General features: G+C 37.0%; 1 protein-coding gene across 3 annotated transcripts in view; it reads right to left on the reverse strand.

Moving 5' to 3' along the window:
* Positions 1-690: 690 nt before the first annotated feature.
* LOC105398778 (tachykinin-like peptides receptor 99D) overlaps positions 691-25,765 on the reverse strand; it is an 80,560-nt gene continuing 55,485 nt past the window's right edge. For 2 of the 3 annotated variants that reach the window (XM_048622863.1, XM_048622864.1), the window contains exons 2-11: positions 17,921-18,070; positions 16,490-16,643; positions 9,569-9,743; positions 8,265-8,423; positions 7,542-7,601; positions 5,899-6,049; positions 4,285-4,481; positions 3,214-3,338; positions 3,006-3,056; positions 691-2,453 (exon numbers count right to left, since the gene is read on the reverse strand). In XM_048622863.1, the coding sequence (XP_048478820.1) occupies positions 2,395-2,453; positions 3,006-3,056; positions 3,214-3,338; positions 4,285-4,481; positions 5,899-6,049; positions 7,542-7,601; positions 8,265-8,423; positions 9,569-9,743; positions 16,490-16,643; positions 17,921-18,052 (1,263 nt within the window). In that variant the 5' untranslated portion in view covers positions 18,053-18,070 and the 3' untranslated portion in view covers positions 691-2,394. The remainder of the gene's footprint in view (positions 2,454-3,005; positions 3,057-3,213; positions 3,339-4,284; positions 4,482-5,898; positions 6,050-7,541; positions 7,602-8,264; positions 8,424-9,568; positions 9,744-16,489; positions 16,644-17,920; positions 18,071-25,765) is intronic. The other variant, XM_048622865.1, reaches the window with a different exon arrangement.

A 25,765-nucleotide genomic window follows, 5' to 3' on the forward strand; every position in this document is an offset into this window, starting at 1 on the left:
AGCTAAATAACGAGATATACTTAGGAACTTACTTCCTACAACATTAATACTTACTAAAAGAATCAAAAACTATCATACCAACCCCATAAACTATCTTTCATGTAATTATTAATATAATTTTATCTCACCCCCAAGGGTGGGTAAAGGGGTAAAAAATGGGTATGAATTTCCATTTTGGCCACCTATTAACCGATTCTAATGAAATTTAGAACGTTAATATAGTTCTTATAACAAAAAAATATGATGGTGACCTTGAGCTGATGATGGATACGGAAGGCAGTCAAGGGAACTCCTCCACGGTATATAGCAACTACCTCGTGTTTAGGCTTCAATGATTCGTATTGACTAGTAGGACTTATTTGTATCATTTGCACCTTACGTTTGATTGAAAATTATTGCAAATAAACTAAAAATAAAATAATAAATTAAAAACCGACTTCAAACGACTTCTTTTTTATGTTTGGTGCGGTGAAAAAGTAATTTGTAGAAGAATGGCACCAACTTCAAAAAAGAACAGTTCCTGCTTAGGTATATTTGTACTGTCACATAGAATTGGTGTAAACCTTATAATTATTTCTTACATTTTAGTTGTTTTTAAAAGTCGGTTTTTAATTTTTTTTAATTATTATTTTATTACGGACTAACTTACCTAATAGCTGAATATATTTAAGAATAGATTCAAACAGAAAGTTTACTTCATTATATTTTTTATTTAATGTTTCACATACAGACATTTTGGTTCTTAAAATCTAGAATAATATGATCATTTTCGTAACTCTTTAACTTTATTTACAATTTTATCCCTTAGAGTTACTTTATACAGGCTGATGTACTTGTGGAATAGCAATTATTTTTCTGTTTTGTGTTTTCCAATTTTAATTAAGTACTTAGGTTAGAACATAATTATTATACCTAAGCTGAATAAGTGTACAGAACATGACGGCATCTTAACAAAAAAATATATGAAAATATTGTACGTTTCCTGTGTTAAGTAATTTTAAAGATCTTATTACTGCTATCGTACCACCATCGGAGTACCTACCCTAACCAGTGGAGTTATCACACAAGAATATAAGCAATTAACAATCCATAAGTAGCGTTGCTCGCCTGTCAAACAGCCGTCAGATCCATACAAGTTTCGTCAGATTTGACATGCGAGCAACGCTCCTGCTTCTTTATACTCTGTCCATTATATTAGACATTCGAAATCCCATACATATTTTTGACGACTTTGAGGAAAACCAACTTTACTTACCAGACATAAGGAAACGTCAAAAATACAATAACATAGTGGAAGCTCTATAGTTAATTTCTAATGTTCGGTGGTGATAACTCTACTGGTTAGGTACCGAAAAGCGCAGAGATCCGTGCTATCAGTGAAATGATAGGCACGTAAAATACTGAATATTCTTCGTTATTGGGTTTTGAGACTCACAGAATTAAATTAAATTACAATAAGTTTATGAAAGAAAGCTTTTATATATAGCTGGTTCATTTTAATATTAGAGATTATTAGCTTTTATTATTAGAGTGAGTAGCTAGTAATGAGACGTAGGTATCTATATCACAGGCATTAGTTTTGATGAAGTGTCCCAATTATACTTAAAATAAAATGAAAATTTCTTGTTATCTTTTTTAAAACAATAGAATAAAATGAATTTTAAAATATTGGTGATTTGATTCTTGAAAACACAATTATCAAACTTAAGTAGGAACCTACTAATAGAAATTTATAAACATACTTTATGTATTTTTAAGTTAAAGTACTTACTTAAATGAAAGAAAAAAATAATGTGAGGTAGCTAAAAAGTTAATACCTACTATATTTATATTTTTCGTTCATAGTTGGGCATTTTCAGTATTTTCACAAAACAAATTAGGTAGGTACTTACATAATAGGACAGTACAGCCATTAATGAATCATTATTGTTTCTTAACTAATGATACGTAATTTCTCATCATTTTATTGGTCCATTTAACTAAAAACATTCATATTTACAGGTTATATTCAACTATTTACAGACTTAAACAATACAAACGAATTCTTGAAACAAAAAATTTAGGTTTTTAACCTTACAAACAAATTAGACATTAAACTGTCACCAGTAAAATTTCAATTTTACCTTTTCAATTGATTTGATCGAGATAAGTTATAAAAACATGATAAAATCGTATTTGGTAGCTAGCATTAATTAGCACAGTGAACATCTTAAAGATTAGCTCAGCTAAAGTTCGTAAAAAGTTTTTCATCCACTATTTCGCTCACGCATACAAGTCCTGCGGGGTGAGCGGGACGCGCGGGGGGCGGGTGCTACGTCATATCCACGTGCGTTCAACCTGCACTGGCTCATTCGCCGCGCGCTCGCCGACCGGATCGGTCGTCCCTCGGCGCTGTCAGGCGGAGCTCAGCAACGTGTTGTTGTATGTGCTGTGCAATGACATTCTGATTGTCCCTGGTAAAAAAAAAAATATAGTTATATTATCTGTCTGAACTTGTTAATAAGAGAAAGTAGTTACCACTGCCACCATTTAAGATAACTGAAGATTGAAAAGCGCCAAACTATAATGATATAACGTTACAAGCAATACTTGTCTAACTACAATACAGCAGCCGATTTGGACAGATTGATCGGTATGAAATTGTGTCAGCCATGAAAATATTAATATCAAATGAGGTAATAAGCGCCAAAGATACGCCACTTTTGAGATAATAGCCTCAAATAAGAGCTGTATTCAAGTAATCGATGTAACAACCTACATGTAAAATCATCATGAGAAAAACAAATTGGCAACGATACAATATACAGTCAAACGAAACGCATCTCGAAGGTAATGTCACTCACATCAACTTTTGAACATTACTAATCGTTACTGCAATCGATCCATGTGCCTACCATGCATGAACAACTAATTGGGAAAGTTGGTATAGTCAGTTACCAAGCATCGGTCATTCATGGATCCACAATATTTGTGGAGTTTGTGTGAGTACATCAGATGTGGAGTACCTGGTGCTTTATTTGATAATTGTGTAGTTTTTGACGGACGCTTGACCGAACCTATGAAAGAGAAGTCTTCTTCATTATCGTCCTAAACACATACACTATTAACTTTAATAAGCGAAAAGCTTGTGAAGCGATCATAAACATTATAATACTTGGTGACTCAAAATTTAATTAAACCATTTTTAATAGGTAAGTTAAAAAAATGTTTTACCGTTTTTCCTGCTTGGTGAAAGAGACCTTCCAGATCGTTCGGGCCCAAAGGCTCGATGTCTGCTCAGTCCCCCTCTATCTAAGGCTCCACAGCACCAGAAGAATTGCTTGAACCCTCGACGAAACCTGTATTTGAAAACGTTGGTACGTTTACTTACAGTTATAAAAAAGCAACCTTTCTTTTGGTGTGTAGCACTTGGGCGAACAGGCTTATGTTAGGTAGCTAAACCGCTTAAATTGGTCACAGGATCCTCCCTTTTCAATGGAGGAGTGGTAACACCTTTGCTCCTCCATAGTCTGACTAGTATCATTATGTTGTGCCACAAAAAATATAATAATATAAGTAGAAAATATATTCATACGTATATATAGTAATAATTCATCAAATCACATTTAAAAACAATGTAATTATTTACTTTACTATTTGTAGCAATTCTACTTTGAATCTGCTTGTTAAATTATTTAATGTGTAGATTTTGAATAAATTTTACCTTTACCTACAAAGCTAACACTAAGAGCTTGCTAAATTAAAATTCGCAGAAATCCTGGCTTTCAATTTTACTAATTAAATAGCGTAGTGATATAGCCTTAATTGTCATAGTTAAGCATTCCAAAATTGAATATTAATAAAAAGGTAATTCTATGATATTGATTAAGACACAAAAACATAATGATTATATAAATTATTCTGTTTTCTTCATTCAGAGAGTAACTATATAGGTTATGAAATTAAATTGACAGCGGAAAGTTTAGAGAAGAATAAGAAGAATGTGCATTAGCCAATACAAAACTTAAGTCTCTTTTTTAAACTCAGATACGAACTTTCGGTTCATCAACAGTCGAATGTCCCGCGATTAAGTGACGCGATGAAATAACGTTCAGAATCTGTCAATTTAGTATCGTGCCAATTTCTCCATAGTCGGTTAGAGCATAACCAGGTATTAGTGGTTGACTTTTGACACTTCTGTCAAGAATTTTATATGGAGATGACGTATAATTGATAAACCAACCCCTGGTCGGTTAAATAACCGACTCTGGAGAAATTGGGGCTAAAAGCAGTCTTTATACGTACTTAGAATTCATCCAGCAGTATATAATGGGGTTGTACATGGAGTTGCTCATGGCCAGCCAGTAGATGCCGAGGTAGATCTCCTGGATGTGCTCGTAGTTGACCACGTCCGGGTAGTATGACGTCACCAGGAAGTACACGTGGAACGGCAGCCAGCAGACCGCGAAGATCACGACTACCACCATCATCATCTTCACCACCTAGGAAAGAAATATTTAATTTGAAATTGAAATAATGTTTTTGAATTTTAGGATTATTTGTCTATTGTCAAAGTATTATTATGAGTATTCCAAATTTCTTCGACTTCAGTGAAAAAAGAATTTGAAATGGTGAAATATTTCAATAACCTGCAAAAAATTTTGATTATCATTTATCTAAAATGTTTGACTTTAGCGTGCTGTATACTTTTCTCCGTCAGTACTTCTTTATTATTCCCTTTTTCCGTGGAAAACTCTGGATAAAATGATGATAGCACTGAAGGATAATGTCACAGTTGGAATTACTTTTTTACAATTTCAGTAATATTCAATAGCAATACGGTTAAAAACAATCAAACACACTCACGAGCAATGATAAAGTTCCGCTTGCCATTCCATATGTCACTGAAACTTTTTCATTGCTTGCAAGTGTATGTATGTCATTTTTTGTTTCAATTGAATTTTTCATATAATACAACCCAATCGAATGTCCTAGAATAGCTTTGTAATTTACAGCACTAAAATCAATTGCTTGAGGGCTACATTGCAGTCGCAGGGTTGCGGATTGCCATGAAAGTGCGCGTTGCTCTGTGTGCGATGAAGTAACAAAATCGCACTGCAAAATGCAGGTCGTTTGTTAGAAAGATAAATGGCTCACGGATCTTCTTGCTCGCTTAGAAAATGCAACACAAACTAATATACTTTCTACAACATGTTAGAGTTGGTAGACGTATAAAAAGATTGTGGTCCCTGTGTGCTTTATCGTATGAATCAACTGGAGGGGAAAATTGGAATGCAGAAAAAACTGTACGATTTTTACTTCATTTGTTAGCTTCTAGTGTTTTACTTTCGTAATAGCAGACAAGACCAAGATATATAAAAATAAGTACAAGTATTACAATTTTCGAGAGAAAAACATATTTATCTATTCAAAATCAAAAAATGTTTCGTGTCTTTGTTCTTTGTGCAAACCTTTTACTCATATAATATATTTAATTTATTACAAAGTACTGACTTACCAGTAATTTTACCACTGACTCAGTTATTGGTGTATCAGTTTAGTACTTATGCCGACTTCAACTAGTCTAAATAAAAAAAGAGCATCAGCTCAGCATATGCTCAGTTTTAGAACGCATGTACAACACGTAGGTTTCCAAAGGCCAAAAACCGCATGTAACGGTTGAAAACAAGTGCACTTTCATAGTATATAGGAGCACAAGACTAACTATATCTCAATCGCTTAATTTATAGCATAAAAAATGACCGATTCCGGTATTATTTCAATACCGGTATTAACTTTCTATACCGATATTGAAAAAAGCGTGAATTTTGTCCGGGATCCCGGATTCGTTTCTTTGTTCTTTGTTGTATTACGCAATACCGGTATTGCGGTATTGCATGCCCTAGCCCTAATGCTCACCCTTCGTTTGCTCTTGACGTTGTCGAGCTGGCGCTGCGTGCACTCGCCGATTGACTGCGAGCCCCACAGCTCCACGCCCACGCGCGCGTACGTGTACGTCATCGAGATTATAGGCAGGAAGTACGTGAGCACCATGAACGCTATGTTGTATCTAGAAGGGAACATTTGTATTAGCCTCGGGACTTTTGTAGGTTTGAAGGAAAACATCGTGAGGAAACTGGAATTACCACCACCGAACATAAGCATATAAAAATCCGTAAACAGCGGCGTTCGTTTGTCAAATCTGACGTAACTATAACTGTATGTATCTGACAGTTATTATACAGGCGAGCAACGCTGCTTATGGATTGTTAATTGCTAATGTTTCGATTTGTCATCAAAATTATGACAAATTCAACCCCCATAGACATAACAAACAATGGACAAAAATTCGAATATGTAGAGGAATATGTATATCTAGGCCAGATAATATCACCAAATGACCAAATGTCAAAGGAAATCGACAAAAGAATTGCGACTGGGTGGAAGAAGTTCTGGGCTCTGAAAGAAGTGATGAAAAGTAAGGAACTGAGCATAAAGATCAAAAAGAAGACTTTTGATACCTGCATCCTACCCTGCATCACATATGGCTGTGAAACCTGGGCCCTTACGAAACACCATAGGGAAAAACTAGAAAGATGCCAGAAAGGGATGGAAAGAAGCATGCTAGGTTTGAAGCTAAAAAATAGAGTCAGAAGTACAGATATACGGCACAAAACCAAACTAACGGATATTCTATCACGTATAGATCAACTTAAATGGAGATGGACTGGGCATATGCTTCGATGCAAAAAGGAAAAATGGAGCAAAAAGGTGACAGTTTGGTACCCAAGGGATGGTGTCAGGAGCAGAGGACGGAAAGCAAGAAGGTGGGAGGATGAACTGAAACTCACGGTAGGAGCTCACTGGACAAGAGTAGCCATGGACAGGCAACAATGGAAAGAGTTGGAGGAGGCCTTTGCCGTAAGGCACACCGAAATCAGAGACATTCTGTAACTGCATGCTTGTAAATAGTAGTGTAAGTTTTTAAGAAATAGTAGTTATAAGATACCTATGTAAGATTTTATTTTGTTACTATTTGTAAGTTTTCGGAAATAAAAGGCTATATTATTATTATTATAATGTTTCGATGGTACGGCAGCTGCACTGCTGTGAGATCACGCCAACCCGCAGTGGAATAACGTGGTGGAAAATGGTAGAAGCTTAGCGGGGAAGTTTAGACTTTAAGGGGACACAAAGGTCCAATATGAGGGAGCCAAGTGCAGGCACTATAACACCTAGAATAAAGCTTCATCATCCGCCAATAATCATCCACTGCATAATCTTTATTAGTTAGTTCCTGCGTCATTAATCGTCATTAACTGCCAGTTTCTATGACTCCATCTACCGATGACTGGTAGTTGCTTTCATATTTATGTCAAATTCGTATGAAAGTAACTACCAGTCATCGGTAAATAGAGTTACTTATAGAAACAGGTAGTAAAAGTTAGGTGCCATTTTATTTATGGGTGAAAAAATAGTAGCATTTGAAATAGAATGAGATTTTGAGTGGTACCTAAATAATTTAAATTAAGTAATTTATTACTGAATGATATTGAACTCACATATATTCAAGTCTAGACATAGTCGTTATACCGTCAGGCCATTCCGAGAAGCAGACTCTCCTGTAAAATAAAACAATCTTATTTAATATTATGTTCAGTAAAATTTTATTTATTTTAAAACAAATAAAATGTATAGGTATTTGAACATTTTACAGCTGGTATAGGACTTGTCACCTTGACGAAAGGATTGGCCAGTCAGATTAGCGTCAGTCACTGACTGCTAACAGTGCGACGATTAAGGAACAGGTGATATGTGTCCGTCACTTGATGTGCTTCCTTCAGGGACCCCTCATAATGATAATATTAAATGCGGGGACATCTCGCACACGTCCATCCGACCCCAAACTAGACAGAGCCTGTTATATAGGTATCTCGCAGCTGATATATCTACACAAATACATAGATACAGTATACATATTTTATATATATCAACACCCCAGACCTGAGTACAAATATCTGTCTTTAAACAAATATCTGTCCCTTCCGAAAATCGAACCCGAGACCTTCGGCATAGTCAGGCTCACCAACCACTACACCATTAGGTCGGCAAATGAGGGTATCTCACCTGCTGCTCCGTCAGGCAGCGTCACGCTTGTTAAATCAGACGTAACTTGTATGGATCTGACAGGCGAGCGATGCTGCTCATGAATTGCTAATGTGTCAGTGGTGAAACGTCATTCGGTGGGCTTCCTTCAGGCACACCTCATGATGATGACGTCTCACCTGCTGCTCCCGTCAGGCAGTGTCTCCACGTCGGCGGTGGTGAAGTAGATGAGGTTGGGGCTGCTGATGACGCAGCTGCCGGCCCAGATGGCGGCGGCGATGGCCAGCGTCGCGCGCTTGCCGAGCCGCGGCCGCAGCGGGCTTATTATTGCTACGTACCTGGGGAATACATTCATGTTACTATCGAATATAATAGAATACCACTTTATTGACTAAACAGGACACAAATAACAATTTATACAGATATAACTCAATAGGCGGCGTCATCGCTAAAAGCGATCTCTTTCAGGCAACCTTTGGGTGGAGGAATGACGTAAAGAGTAGACGATGACTGTCGGGAGATTATAGAAACTGCGTGGAAAGTGCCAGTATTTAGAGTTGGGACTTTTCAGCCATATAAATTTCCGTTTACTCGCCACGGGATTGCAGAAGAATCGTTACCTACCGTATCGTACCATACACGCACTACAGTCGTCGAAATATAATAGGCCCGTTTGGACAGCTCGAAAATGTATAGGATGACAGCTAGTGTCAAATCTAAATCATAAAAAATCTAAACAATAAGTAACTTTGGTGCCTCAAGTTCTTTTTTCTTTCAGCCGTTAAAAAATAAGCCAGATTATGTGCCTTTTTATGTATTTCATCAAGTAAATCAAGAGTAAATAGCAAATTTGTGTAGCTGTCCTTCTTCTTCTTCTTCTGGTGCCTCTCCACTACTGTAGCTGTCCAAACGGGCCTATTATATTTCGACGACTGTACCGAATTGTTCTTACCACTCATAGGTAGAAATAAACTCCCACTATGCCCTCGTGGCCTGCTCTACTTATGTATATTGATTACGAAAAGTAGGTAGGTACATAGGTATACTCGTACAGATACGTGAGGTCAACATTTTACGAAATTTTAATAGATATGTACATCTGACAAAGCAAAATAAAATCAATTTTTGTTGATGGAAGAGGTTCTTTCGATGAGCACTGAACACCTATAAAATTAACCATCTTTCCGCTATTACAAGGTCTTACGAGGTATTTAATTAAACAACCCATTGGATTCATTCGCGACATAAATAAAGGAATCCAATAAAGAAAATGGACTGTCACCCATAAAATTATTGGCCCTCTTTGCAAGTTTACATTTTCTTTTACAATTACTTACGTTTTTCGTAAGTAAACTCGTAAATAGGTAAATACCTATATTTTTAGTTAAAAAATGGCCCACTTTTAGAAAACTTCCGTATTACACTATCGCATAAATCACGTGTCACCATCACGACACACGCACATGAATAAATGCAAACTTACCGGTCTATGCTAATAGCCATGAGGGTGAACACGGAAGCAGAAATGCTGAGCACGGCCACAAACTGACAGAACTTGCAGTAGAAGTGACCGAAGGGCCAATCAGAATACAGCATGTAGGTATAGTTGAAGGTCACGTTGAGGGTTGACACCATCGTGTCTGCCACGGAGAGATTCACTGTGGGATAAGAAAAAGTTATTTTTATTTTACGCTAGTTTAATTAATGTATTAATACATGCTAAGGCTGCCTTCAGAGTGAGGGAGCATAGCGGTGTGCGAAGTAAAAAGCGACCAAAAAATTTGTATAAATATCGCTCATGCAATTTCATTGGACGATTGCCTCAAATACCGGTCCGCTAACCCGCTCCGTTCTGTTAGACTTACAAGTCATTGTATAATACATCATATCGTAGCTAGAACCAACCCTGGATCAAATTCAGCGTGAATAGTTTCGTTTGAGTAGATTTCTGACAAGAACCTCTCTCAACCATGGGTTGCCAAAGTATAGGCATCTGCGTGAATTTTCTTTTACTTATAAGTTTAATAATGGTATGCACAACTTTACTGCACATGTGAAACGCAGTTTACTTATTTGGTGAAACGTTACATAGGTAATTAAAGCTTTTAAAATACCTATTTATTTTTATAAAATTCAAGTAGGTACAAAATTGCTGTATTGCTTTCTGCTTGAAACATCAATGTATGTAAGTACCTACACCGTAATAAGGCAGAAATAAGGTGTGTCGATATCTTCTCGTGTATGCCGGAACCAAGATAGCGCTGACGTGTCAACAATTTGATCAATGGCATTTTCTGTCGGCGACGAACGATGAGCATTTTGCCCAACAAAATTTTAATACGAAATAGATGGAGTGTCAGTGAAAAGGAACGTCTCGTCAAATAACATCAGTGAGTATTTATTTAGTATTGCATTGGTATAATGGTTGTCATCAGGTACAACTTAAAACGGTTTGACAGTAATCAAAATGCGGTCAGTTTTTTTTTGTTTTTGTACGTGGCTCACCATCTTGTTCGTAGGTACGAGTATATTGTTCATCTAAGATTTTGGTACACTAGTTTTTTGGCAACCTCACAACGGGAAGTTATCTTCTCAGTTGACTGGTTTCCTGTATACATTCTGTATAGCTCTCCTCAATGACGGCTTGAGTGACAAGCTCTTTTGCCAGCAACATAAACTAACATAATCAGATGATATTCTGTCCCGAAATGCGAGATGATTTTTTCCGACGCAGTCCACAAAATAAACTGATTACATATTTATTTTGTATGTAAAAGTATGTTAGTATGTTTCTCTGACTTCATACTGCACTTAATTAAAAGTTGGAATAGCCAGTCGGTTTGGTCGCCATTTTTGCAAACGACAACATTAAACCACACACGATGCAGACCGAAGTACGTTGTTATTCCAATATTAGGATTATTTCAAAATTTATTTTTTAACAAATGTATTTTATTTATGAAATCTTTGGGGGTTACAATAAAATTAGGGTTAACCGAGGTTTTCGCAGCCGCTACATTGTGGCTCAGTATATTTATTTGTTGAGTTGATGACAGAATAACTTCAGAAGACGAGGGTCCGTAAGTTCGCGAAGTCGTAAGACCCAACCGTTTTATGAAACCATTAAGATTAATGGTTTTAACTTGACAGACGCAGCAAAGTTATTGTTCAACAACAAAGCTTATGTTGAATCGGCTAATAATGTCAGACCATAATGACCTACATAATTATATTAAGATATAGGGTAAAAGGGGTAGTAACTGGCCACTTAAGCACCTTGGCCACTTTACGTGTGTGCTCCATCTAAATGCATGATCCGATTTAGGTGATTTATATATCTAATGATTCACTAGATCCTGTTGATTGTTTTTTTGATCAATTTAATAATCAATAAGAACTATTTATTTAAATATCTTTATTTAAATGAAAAGTATCACTTTTGTGTAGTAACTGGCCATAAATTTTAGTAACTGGCCCTCTTATTTTGCAGTAACTGGCCACCTAATATAATTAACTAAAATGACAAGTTTTAACCTTATAACTACTGCAAACATTATAAAAAACCTATTACAATTAATGTATTATGACGTAGTTAATGTGTTAACACTTAATAATGAGAAATATCTAATATTTCTTAACAAATAAACAGTTCATCATCATCATCACGTCCCCACCTGCTGGGGCACGGGTTTCCTTCCAATGAAGGAAGGATTTTCTAACAAAATTTAATATAAAAACAAAAATACTTCTACAATTCAATACTCCTTCAATGTAATTAGTGTAACAACGTCACAATTCACATATTATTATGACAAAAAATAAGTTTCTTATCTATAAATCATCACAAATCTTTATTAACAATCATATTGAATTATTTCAAGTTTATATTAAGTCAAATCCTTAAATCTTAGCTTCTTCTTGAACTAATTTTAAGATTGTATAAAATACAACTTGCTACATACAACGCACGGACACTGAGAGAGGACGAGAAGATGATGTAACACGAGGTAGAGCTGGGCAAAAAAATAAGGACATCTTAGGGCTATCGGAGAGCGGTGGTAGCTCAGTCGGGTAAGCGCCCGCTTCTCACGCCAGAGATGCGGATTCGAATCCCGGTGCTGACATGTACCAATTAGTTCTTTTAACTTAAGTACAATGTATACCATCACTCTTACGGTGAAGGAAAACATCGTGAGGAAACCTGCATGTCTAGATTTTGCACATCTAGATATGTGAACCCACCAACCCGCAGTGGAATGCCAGCATGGAGGGAAATGGTCCAAGCTAAGAAAGACAGTTTAGACCTTGGGGTTATGCACAAAGGTTCCATTCCAGAGAGCCAGGTGCAGGCACTGACACCCCCACACAGAATATAATAGAATAGGGCTATCGGAAATCCTTAGAGAGGGACACGATGACCCTGAAGTCTGGTCACATGCTCTACCATCGGGAGGGTAACCAACTGTCCCAAGGTGGCGTAGGATTTCTTGTCAACAAGATCCTTGTCAACAAGTTAGTGGAGATCAGTAGTGTGTCGAATCGGGTAGCGTACCTTGTACTTAAACTAACCGAGAGGGATTCCTTGAAGGTCGTACAGGTATATGCACCAACCTCGAGACACTCTGACTCAGAAGTCGAAGCAGTATAGTTACGAAGATATCTCTAGGGCTATCAAGTGTACTGCTAAGACCCAATACACCATTGTGATGGGGGACTTCAACGCCAAAATGGGAGTACAAGAATGCAAAGAATTGAGGGTAGGACCCCATGGCTTTAGTAGCAGAAATCGGAGAGGGCAAATTCTTGTTGACTTCCTCGAATGAGACAGACCAGAATGGGCTGTACTTGATGAATTCTTTCTATGAGAAACATCCCCGGAGGAAGTGAACATGGTCAAGCCCCGATGGTGTAGGACGAAAAATGAAATCGACTTCATTATGACTGACAAGCGGCACATATCCAGAGATGCCTCAGTGATTTACACAATATGATTTATACATTTTAAACTGGGAGTGATCACCGACTTCTTGGAGGCACTCTGAATATCAACTTCAAGCTGGAGAGAAGACTGATGAAGCAGGCCCTTCGTCCCACGCTGCACCAAATTGAAGTTGGCATGGCAACTCCAGCTTCCAAAGAGAATAACAGAGCCGATTCAAATCGCTGCTAACCACTACGGATATTGACGAGGATACAGTCCAAATGAAAGAGGCTGAAGGATGAAGGCTGTTTGTCGGCTGGGCTACCATTATCCTGAAGAGATTTTAGCATATATCCTGAAACATAAAATATTTTGCAGTAACTGGCCATGTAGTAACTGGCCACTAGAATACCTATGCCAGTTACTACTAAATATTGAACGATTTTTACAAAATTTTTACCACAGAAAATGCTATTTAAATCCAAGGTAATAAGCTGTATTTTAAGTTAATTTATTTGCAAGTAGCAAATTGGGGTAACTGGCATAGGGGGGCCAGTTACTAAAAATACTATAAAACAGGAACCAGTAACTGGCCAAGTCGAAAAATGCAATAAAAAATCAAATCAAGGATTAAATCAGTACAAATTATAATTGCTTACCTCAAAATCTATCGTTGTCACTATTTAAAGTCACTCACAGAAGCTGGGGACAAAAAATATCGCCTCTCGAAATAATGTCTTCGCTTAACGTTTTCTTAGCGCACAACCATTTTAACAGACGCACTGTCGCCGACTGTCAGAAAATTGCGGGTATTTTGAAGACCAATCCTTCAAGCGGAGTGAGTGTGAACTAAAATGAACGACAACTTACTAGTGGTTAGTGTCAAGCTGTAACAGATGGCGTGCTGTCATCGTATTTCTTATTTTAGGCGAATGAAAAGCTGTGTGGCCAGTTATTGGGGGTGGCCAATTTCACCACTGTTTACCCTACTTCCTAGCTAGAGAACGACTAAACATAGATCATCATCACGACCCATTACGTCCCCACTGCTGGGGCACGGGTCTCCTTCCAATGAAGGAAGGGTTTAGGCCTAGTCCACCACGCTGGCCAAGTGCGGGTTGGTGGACCCCAACACAAGCAAGCTTGTGCTGGGAGAGTTGTCGGGTAAGTGGGCAACCCGACTGTCAGATGTTTTCAAGCCGCCCGAAGGCCTCTGACTAGGCTTAACGACTGCTGCCGAAGCAGCAACCGGGACCCACGGCTTAACGTGCCGTCCGAAGCACGGAAGCGTCCAGAAAAGCACCACTTGAAATTGGTCACCCATCCAATGGCTGACCGTGTCAGTTGTTGCTTAACCTCAGTGATCAGTTACGATTACTGAAGCCCGCTCGACTACGGACGCTTCAAACAAAACATAAACATAGATAAATTTTATTAATAATTATAGTTAAATAAGCAAATAGATTTTTTTTAAATTATGTTATTATGATAATGATAGATAATCTTATATTTTTACTTGTGTAATGTAACTAAGTTTACATCTATACCTATATTTATATGTATATATATACCTATCGTAGACGGAATATAGTCTTAAAAAGAATTCACGATTTGGGATGTTCATCTTAGAGAATAAAAAATAAAATAAATCACCTTCAATTAATCAAGTAAATAGAACACAAAGATCGTGATCTACTGCTTTTACGTTCATTTTGTCGTTCAGTATTTGCATTAAAAGGAAATTTGTTTAAAATTCTGGCGTCGTCTCGAACAATTTATTAGTACCTAAATCAATTTGTATCTCAAAAGACTGCCCTTCGCTCTATCGACGACGGTATCTCAAGTTTCGCTTCAACATCTTGAATCATCAGTCTCATTTGGTTATGAGATTGATGGAGCAGAGAGTGCTTTTGAGTAGCTACCGCCTACCTACCTACTGTGCACACACCTATGATAGAAGAATAAAAATTCCCCCCCTATAGTAAATAGTCACGTGACTAACAAAGTATTTATGAAGAAGCTAAATTTTATACGCGGTTTTTCAAAAGTCGTAGAACAAAGGTCGTTTGATCATCCTTTTCGGTTACCAAATCACTTTTGAACACCCTATATAAAGTACAGTTGATACGTCACTCTGGAAGGCTCAGATTGTTGCCAATCAACAGGCGCGTTCATCAAAAAACAAACCCGAGTCTTTGATTTATAACGGTGCGGTGTGTCACGTGACTTACGTGACACTAACACGTGTGGGGAACAACGCGGCTTTTGCAGCTTTCATAACGTGTTCGTCGTAAGAGGGAAGTTTAGTTGAATGATCACTTTGTAGGCTGAGAATATCATTATTACAAATGCTTAATGATATCGGAAATCGAAACCGAAGCGCGATTCATAAAGTATGGGGGTATGAGAGTGATGAGTAAATTAACATGTGGGAATGCCATGTCTAGTTCAGATATACAATAATAACAGTGAAATATTACTTTGTAATACTATGAACTCAACCATTTAAAGAAACAGGTTACGGAATCCGCCGTTTTACCTCTTCATTCTGTTTGACTGGTGCTTGTCACTGTGTAAAAGGATTGGCAAATCAGAAGCGGGCGTTACTCTGAATATCCAGGGTGCACCGGACGTATATATAAGCGGTCTTATTCATAAAAAGTTACGGGAGACCTATAGGCCTGCTATAAGCAAATGTCAAAAAAACTTTATTCATAAACGATCAATAGCGCTAAAGAACTCTCCAACTGATTCGTAAAACCTTGATATGCTAAAGTTGGCTGGACCCTACTATACACCTTCCGTAAGCCTCCTCTTGTACAAAAACATGGCGGCCGGTCAACAGCTGTTCTGCTTTATTGACGATTTGACATTTGTTGTGAGTTAATATTTGCTGAAAATAAGTTGCCATGGTAACGTAAAAATTTAATTTTTTTTTTTGTGGGTTTTGGCTTGGCCAACTGCGCCTTTAAGCCAACGTAGGTAAACTTTTTTAAGTGCCGCGCCGTGGCTAACATAGATAATAGAGATTGATAAATGAATGAAAGTTTTCGCTATTTTTGTTTATGGTTTCGTCGGACCGGCAACTTAATAGGGTAAATGTCAAAATGTTTGGTCTGTGAAATCTATTAGCATCACTATAGTTACTGAAGGTTTACGGAACTATTATGAATAGAGATTTTTACGAAACCTCAAATAGGCTTAATGTGTTCCGTAACTATTGAGCTCAGTAAACCTACTTTAAGGTTTTTTTATGAATAAGACCGAAGGAGTATATCATGTGGTATGTAATTTCCTGATAGGTCACTCGAGGAGGTTTCTTAATTACATATTACAGATAGGCTATTACAATTTATACTTGTGAGTGTGACTTAAACACACTCACAAAATTAATGACAGCCAAATGCCTAAAATAGAAATAAATCTGTGCTATAGGCACTGGCTTCCACGCCCTATTAGAGTACCTTTAGTTTCCTCACTCACCCAGAAAGTAATTGGTGACGCTCCGCATCCGCTTGTTGGCGAGCACGATCCACACAACGACGAGGTTGCCCACGGTGGCCACCACCACCATGCCGCCGAACAGAGCCGTCCACAGCAGCTGTCGCCACCACGGCAGGATGAAGGACTGGTATACCTGGAGGGTACAATGGGAGAGATTATTGTTAATGCTACATACATTAACCTCCAAATTCATAGAGCTTTTTGATACTTTACAATAGGTTTAAAATTGCCGTATGGATATACGAATTTGAACTTTTTGACTGACGTAAAGAGTCGAAACTCGTGTGTGTCAAAGTAAATTTTAACCTTGTTGTAAATTTGCTATACGGTCTATGAATTTGAGGGTTAGTTACTAGTTGTATGGCAGGTATATGACAGGTGGAACTGTTTCATTGCTCGCGAGTGTATCTTCCCCTTTTGTATGCTTCAATAGGTAATGTAAGTACACCGCCCTATACAATGTCTTTACTTTTTTATTCAACTAGAACCAGGACCGACTACTTTAACAAGGTGAAAAAGTGAAAACCGTCTATAATACGCTGACTGAAGAGCTCGTTCAAGGGCTAGTACCCCTATAGCTGCTTGAATTAGCATCATAGTTTATTTTGAACGCTTGGGAAGACCTAAGTTTTACTGGAATTTCCTGCGCTTTCAAAGTAAAATTTTCAGCGACATTTTTATGGTTCGTGCACTTGCAAAGTAGTGTTTCTTGTTAATAATTTTTGATTGAGTGATAGATAATTTGGACATGTCTTAAATAAATGTATGTTAGATAGGATTGTTGCAAAGGCAAGCCAAAAAAGATGAATCAGGCGTTATTCTGACTAACTTCTCTCTCATTGTTCCCCTTATTGGGCTTATTACGTACCATTTTTAACACCCTGTATATACCTACAGTATGTAAGTAGGTAATGAACATACATAAACTACATGTAGATACAGTGTGTAAGTATGTATTAAATAAGATAGGTAAATATTATACAAGAAATTATCACTATTTTATATCTTTACTAGCTATTTTTTTTTCTGGATCGTATCCTCGCGCAACTTATTACAAGAATACCAACCCCCTTGAGATGAAGATCCAAAGAGTTATGGAACCCTAATCATCTCCTTTGAGGAATTATTGTGTGTGTTGGTCACGTACAGGTTTTATCGCCAACGATAGAGAGACAGAAGTTGTAGCTTTCTTTTACTATAAAATATAATATTTTTAAACAAATTTTAATCAACTATGAATAAAACTTAATGAGAGACACGGAATATTGAATTTCTACTTTTCTATGGGATTCATTTGGCGGCAAGTCCATCAAAAACAGTAGTAAAATTTAGGAACGCCAGGAATTTTTTTCGTAACTTTCGCAATTCGTGAAAAATTATTGTAATTTTCAAAAGTTTTAATTGTCTTACCTCAGTTTCATTACCGCTGTTGTTGAAGCTATGCTCGAAGTCTCCATAGTATGTGACGTGGTTGGAGTAGGGTTCCGTGGTGAATGAAGACGACTCGTTCGACCCCGACGCTAGAAACAACTCGTTCAGCATTGTGACATTTGGGCTGATCTGAGGACAAAAAAATATATATTTTAATTTATGAAAATTTTGACGTTGTACAGTTGGTTTTCCACAAAATTTGTTAGTCATTCATTAAGATTCTTAATATCCTTAATTAAGGGACGAGTAATATTATTTAGATTAATGTTTATTTTCGCAATAGTTCATCGTTGATACACACATAATTTGGAAAAAATACCTACATCAAGGAGCATTACTTTAATGGTTCTGGAAACGGTATCAGATTTTGTTTACTGTAGCCAGTTCAATCACTCATCAAATAACGGCATCTAACAACTCTAAGAAGTCATATAGCGGCTGCCGCCATCTTATTATAAACCAAACCCAAAAATATTCTACGCCGACAGAATATTTATGAAGGTAGAGCAGCATTTTTCCAGATTATCCTATTATGTATCTACTCGTAATTTCAGAAATTTTTGAAGTATAAATAAATATTGAAAGGTAAGTACTTGAGAACATAAGGAAATTTTGACCAGAATCTAATTAATATTATCAAGTTTAACATTGGAAATTCTAAACAAAAGGTGTCATAACATAACACTCGTAACTTTTTGATGGAAAGATAACTTTGACGTGGCTGAGTTATTAAACATTCACAAAATCGAACAATGTTAATTAAGATCTCATAGTCTATTTTCGATGATTACATGGGGCTTATTTAATTGAGATAAGTGAGATTGCACAGAAATAAATAGCTAATAGGTACTTCCCAAGTATAGCTCACTCCGTTCCATCAATCTCATATCATTACCACTTATTTTGCAGATATTTTTTGGCTACAATACTCGTGTTTGGGTATGTTTGATTTAAATTAAGATTAAAATAACAGTGATGGTCTTAAGAAAAATATAAATCGATTGGTGTATCTATTGTTAAAGATTCAGTAGGATATGCAATATCGTGCCTACGTGGTTTTAAGCTGGGGATCAAGGGTTATTGTAGTGTATTGGGTTAAGACTGACTGAACTAAGCCCTCTAAGAAAGCTAACCAAACAGGCGAACAACCAAAAGGGCGCCACCTAGAATTTCACCCATGAGTGTCTATGCTGAGGTTATAATATCACTAGAATACACAAACATAGCAGTTACAGAAACGTCGTACTTAATTAACATTTAAATTCACAAGTCCATCTAACTTATGTTAACCCTGTCAGCCCTTCTAAACAAACTAGCCACCGTCTTAATGGTGAGTGACCAAACACGCTTAGGTGGCGACTAGGCGTGTCATACGATACGTGAAAGCTTCACAAGTGTAAACAACCAACCGTCCAAATATTTTCACTCTAAGAAGGAGTGTTTGCATGTATTCCGATGACAGTGTGCAAAAGTTTACTTATGTTAGTGGTCTGCCCTTGCAATATTCACAAGTTTGTTTTACATACTATCGGGCACTATAGGTACGTAAACATTTTTTTTTATACGTTGCCGGTCCAATTATTTCATGCATTAAAATATAATAAATAGTTCCATCTCCATTCTGAATAAGAAATCTGTAACGTAACGATAAGTAGGTAATCCCACAATTTGTAAATAATGCCGAATTTAATATACCTAGGTGGATCAACCAATTTTCCTAAACTAGCAACACAGCACGAGCCATTAAGCTTAGTGCGCTCTGAACTCCCGTGGTCTTATTCAGGACACAGAAGTATTCATAAAGTCATAATGATAAAGAAAAATAAGGAGTTAAAAAGGGATGATGCGTTTCAGTGTTATGGGCCTGAGGGATTATACTTATTTCCATAGAATAATTACATAACAAGCCAGGACATCAGCTCGAAATTTATGAGAGCTTTATCCTTGATTGATGGATTATTTGTACGATAACTTATTTATTACAGGCCTATGGCTTATTTCTTTGGTTTTGATTATACAAAATTTTAATCTATAAGAATACGCAAGTATACATAAACTTCCAAAACTACTTAGTCGATTAATGGATACTCGATTTCCCATTTCTCGCTTTAAACACGCTATAGAAATGTCAAACCTTTAAAAAAATATATTTAATAATAAAAAGTAAGTATTCTTTCTTGTTTTCGGATTATTGGTATCAAAAACGAGCTCGCTTTCAGTACCCTGAATTGGAGAACCTCCACATATATCTGATAATCAGGGCTCGTGTGGGGGTCGTCGCATTTGACACGATTATTATTTCACAGCCGTCCACGTAAATTGTGGTCGGAGCTAGCAATCCAATACTCACCTCTCAAATCTAATATTGATCCTAACCTATTGCCTGGACGTCGGATCAAACACGAGTTCAGTGTTGTTAATAATTCATAAGTACTTAAAATATTGTCTGTTACTATGAAAAAAAAAAGACTTTGTTTAATGGGTGTTTGAATAAAAAAATACACATTTATAAGGCGTTTGACAGCCAACTGACTGCGTTTAGCATGTGTCTAAGTTTTGATGGTAAGGTACGTAAGGTACAGTGTATCCTTTTTTTAATTAAAATAAATTAATTGTATTTATTTACGACCGGAGAACACAGCGACAAGTAACACTGACTCTAATGCCTAAGGTCCTGGGTTCAAACCCCGGCCGGATTGCATTATGCAGAATTTATAAACTCTACGTAAACTGTGCATGTGCCGATAGTTTAACTGCTGGCTCCACTTTAAATTAACCTATTTTGTTGCTTCAGTGATGTTGACGTAATGACAAAAACGAAAACCAACAAACACCCAATAGTGGCGCTGTAGGAAAACTAATTAATTTCGAGTGGTCGTTGTTTAAAATGACTGTGTTAGAAGCCAACACATAGGAGTGCTGGCATGTGGATAGTCTAGGAAACAATAACAGACGATATTATTCTGAATGCTAACGGTAATTGTATTTTCAAACTACATAATGTATAGTCATTATAATTTTCGCATTATCTTTCTAAACCAAAACCCATGGTCGTTGATAAAGTAGAAAAATAATGCTTCGATTGTCCATCATTTGTGCCGCAACTTTTTTTTATTAGAAATGCAACCGGACCATACCCCCGTTAATTTAGTTTGTGTGTATGTGAGTATCTAACAAATATTCATCAGCTCATTATATGAAACTCTTATGTAGTAAGTATTAATAATAATAATAATAATAATAATAATAAACTTAAAGACTTAAAAGTAGGTACTTATGTCTCGTGCTGACTGTACATAAACTCAAAGTTTTATTCCCTCAAGTGAAGTTGTAATCTTGTCGCGGCAACATGGAAGAGCGAGAAACTATATTTCCAAATTGAATAGAGCAGAATGCTGATAGTGGCCGGGCTGGAGTCTACTGAACTATTGTTTGTGACCGAAACTCGGTTACCAACCGAAGTTTCGGCCGTACCAGGGGGTTACTCTAATGACGAACACGCAGTTTCTGAGCGCTGCTGCTTGAGCTGCGACTCTATCTCGTTGTATTAAACGATCTTTTGTACGACAGCTCTCGTTATTTAGTTCGTCAGTATAGAGTAACCCTCCAGGGGATCTACTATTGACCACGACTCTATCTCGTTGCATTAACGTACCGAATCTGTGACTGCTCTCTGAACCTTCATACATATTTCGTCTATGAAATATCAAGAGTAGCTCCCTAGCATCTGTTGCACGTAGGACGGGTATAAAATAATTGCTTTGCTTCTCTAGTCCGAATTTATCGTCACTGTAGACATGTACAGAGTAACGTATAGATTCTCGCCGTTCTATAGGTATTGTTTCGGAGCTAAAACTATTAAAACTTTGAAGCGGTCGCGGTTTTCGTTAAATTGCTGCAATTGTGCTAAATAAAATGCTAGTGATGAATTTCGGTGTTTTTCAACCGAATGAATGCATGAACCGGATGGTACCGATTAAAAAAGCGATTGATTGAAATGCATTTGGGCACTAAAAGCACCATGTATTTACATAGTGATACTAAAATAGGAGTGTCCGTGGAAAAAGTCTGTACTAGATATATTTTTTAGAGACTCAAATAAATGTTTACTTTTATCAAACAACTCTAAATTCCTCCCCAGCTTCTGTAGGGGGGTCGCCAGAGGTCGAAAAAACTGGGTACTTTAGTAAAAAATTGTAACTAAGCCCGAAAAAGAAATCAGAATTTCAAAATACGCGAAAAAAAAAGTCATTCTCTATAGTCCAAGACCAATCAACAAGTGCCTTTAGGACCTGCAAGGCAGATGACACAGTTTAAACACATTCTGTTAACCCAACTACTGCAGAAACAAGATTATCTATTCTTGGTTCAACCGAGCGCCCACCTCAGCTGTTGGAACATTGAGGCTTTCTACTCCAATTTACACAGGAGATAGGCTAGCTGGGATGTACGCATGCAACATGTGTTTACAATTAAACAATAATGAACAAGTCCACCAACCCGCACTAGGACAGCGTGGTGGATTTCGTTCATTCATTGGAAGGAGACCCGTGCCCCAGCAGTCGGGACTTGATGAGTTGTAATGATGATGAATAATTAAAATTATATTTTGCAAAAACGAATAAAAAAAAATTCACACAGAAGAACCATACCAGCCACCGTAGAGCAGTTCAATTTCCGGCTTTAAATAAACAAACCTGTGTTTGCAAGGAAAATAATTGCCGTCAATGCCTACTATAATTATTATTCCAACGAGACCATTATAACAGGGCGCAGCAATTAGTTGAAATACCAGTACCTCGGGCATATTCATACATCCTTCGGCCCACTTTTATTGCACAGAATAATAATACTGGAGCGCCAATATAGTGATGAGAAAATTCCAATATTCACGAAGCATTCCATAGAGAGCAATAGCTTAGACCAGACGCCCCGGATAAACAAAGCTACTTAGTATAGGCATTTTTTTTTTGCTCCCAAACGCAGAAAAACATAAGTCATAAGTTTTTGGTATCAGTTTACGTATCTGTGTGTCGGTATAGGGGAGTAGAAGGTACTTAGGGAAAGTAGGGGACTTTGCTTGGACTACTGGTTGGTTAGAAGGCTGAGTAAATAAGAAAAAAAGTACAGAGGGATGTCTTTCATAAAATAAAACGTCTTAAGGCAATGCGAACCTCGCGGCTAATACGTATATTAAATACTAGTACATATTAAATATTATATGGCTCGCGACCTATCACGTGAGTACAAATGTATCATCAGCAAAAAGCGGGTGACTAGCGAGTCACCTCTGACTACCCGCCGTTCGGGGATTACAGCCGTGAGCATATTATTATGTCTGTATGTAGTATATGTACATAACAATAATTAAGAGATAAAGTCAGGCTAAAATAGACTACTCAAGAAAGCAAAACGGAAGAGCGTGCATGAAGAGACATTTTGTGAGTGACGTCTGTGAGATAGGCGTGAGTTGGCAGATATTAGAATATAACTGTGAGGCGGTATAAATTATGAATATTCAGTGTTTATGACTAAGCACTTTACTACTGCCCTTGAGCTTCGTTTTGTTCAAAAACATTTATCTTGGGAATAACAGAAGGTAGGTATAGGAAGGAAGGATACGGGGATATGTGCATACCTTATGTGGTTGGCTTTTCGATGGATTCTTTTAAGTGGGTTGTGGTAGAATGTTCAAAGTGTGGTAAAAAATTTCGACTGAATCCTATAATGCTTTATAGCCGCGATTAAAACTTGTGCACAAATCCTTCCTCTTATATTTTGTGACTTTAATAAAATCCTGTGCCAGATATATGGATTAAACGATCAGAATCCGTCCAATCGACCTAAATAAATACAGAATGGCCTTTAAAAATACTGAACAACCCTTGAAAATACGGAAACAAGATCACAGTTAGTTTCCAGTAAGTGCTGAAAGACTTGAAACCCAATAGTTCCCTATTGGAAATCACTTGCGTCGATGTTATAAACTTTATTCCCAGAAGGAAACCGTGCAAATTGATACAACTTTCCAACTTAACTTCAGCGGAAAATCAAATAAGATTTTCTGTTGCAGCAATTACACGTTTGGAACTTGGACGTGATCCAGGCCTCAGGAAATAGTGGATCCGTGTGTACGGTTTTTTTTACTAAAGTTTTAATTAAAATTGAGCGATTGGGGGTGGCAAGTCGTTGCAGGAACGAGGCCGCTTCACACATGTGAGATGAGAGTTCGAATCCCGACTGTGAACATAGTACCAAATTGTCATTATTGTGTAAAGCGAACTGTATTTATCGATGTTATAGTTCAGTTCAGTTCTTTATTGCCTTAAATTACATGTATATTGTTAGTCTTAGGTACAATAATAAAAGTATCAATGTAATTTTACCGCTTTGGGTGTAGCACAAAATAACACAGCATGCATGAGAATATAAATAACAATTTAAGTATCCACAATTAACATTATAAATTAACATTGCCTTGCATTAACATTATAATTTAACATTTCATTGCATGAGAATAGAAATAACAATTTAAATAACCACAATTAACATTTTAAGTTAACATTGCCTATGATTTAATTACATATCATAACATATATGTTATCGATTTTTAATAAAAATAATTTCAATTCTTAGAGATATAATAGTAAATAAATAAAAAATAATTAAAATCAATCATTATAAATCATTAAGTATATTGAATTTGCATTACGTTTATAATTTTTAACCATTAATTTTATTCAACTCATAAAATTCATTGAGGCTATATGGGCAATGTTGAAGCAGGTAGGTTTTTAATTTCCAGAAAAATTTTGTTCCCGTCAATGATTTGATATCCTCTGGTAGGCTATTAAAAGTTTTTATTGCCGCTATTTTGACCGTTCGAGAGTATGTAGAGGTCCTGGTCTGTGGCACCTCCAAATCAAATTTAAGCCTCTCATTAAGTCGGTTGCTCGGGCCCTGGGGTCTTGGGGGGAACTTTGATGGGTATCGCTTCACCAATTTACACAGCTCGATTACATATAGAGATGTGATGGTGTGGATATTTAATTTCTTAAATGATTCCCTACAAGACTCCCTATTTGATTTTAAACCATCCAGAATACGTATACAACGTTTTTGTAGAAGAAAAATAGTTCCAATGTGTACACTACCACCCCATACTGCCAGCCCATACAAAATCCTGGATTGGAAAAAAGCAAAGTAACTCTCGAGGCAAGCTTTGCTTGTGGAGATGTAGGACAGTGATCTAAGTGCGTAACAAAAGCTGCTTAATCGACTTTCAAGCATTTCGATGTGTTTCTTCCAGTTTAAGTATTCATCTACATAGATGCCTAGAAATTTTGCGTGAGGAACACTTTCAATAATTGAGTCATTATAATTTATCACAAGGTCATTTTTGGGTATAGTTCCTGAAGTGGAGCATTTTAGTTTTATTAACATTTGTACTTAAATTTAATTGTTTTCTTTTCTTATCTTTTCCGCCTGAGCCAAATATTTCTTCACCCTTCTTATCCGTCACTGTTTCTGATGTTGCTGATGCTGTTGACTCCTTTTACAGTGGGTCAGCTGCTGGTTTAGATGGCTTGCGTCCACAGCACTTGAAGGAGCTGATCTCGGTGTCCGCAGGTGATAATGGGCACAAATTGTTAGAATCTCTAACTAGACTCTGCAACTTTCTACTGAAGGGAATGCTAAACCTGGAAGTTTGTCCATACTTGTATGGAGCCTCATTGTGCGCTCTTTCAAAATCAGATGGAGGAATAAGGCCGATTGCAGTAGGATCGGTTTTTCGCCGGTTGGTTGCTAAGGTTGGAGGTCGAG

This window comes from Plutella xylostella, chromosome 9 (genome assembly GCF_932276165.1).
Source record: "Plutella xylostella chromosome 9, ilPluXylo3.1, whole genome shotgun sequence".
Taxonomy (NCBI): Eukaryota; Metazoa; Arthropoda; class Insecta; order Lepidoptera; family Plutellidae; genus Plutella; species Plutella xylostella.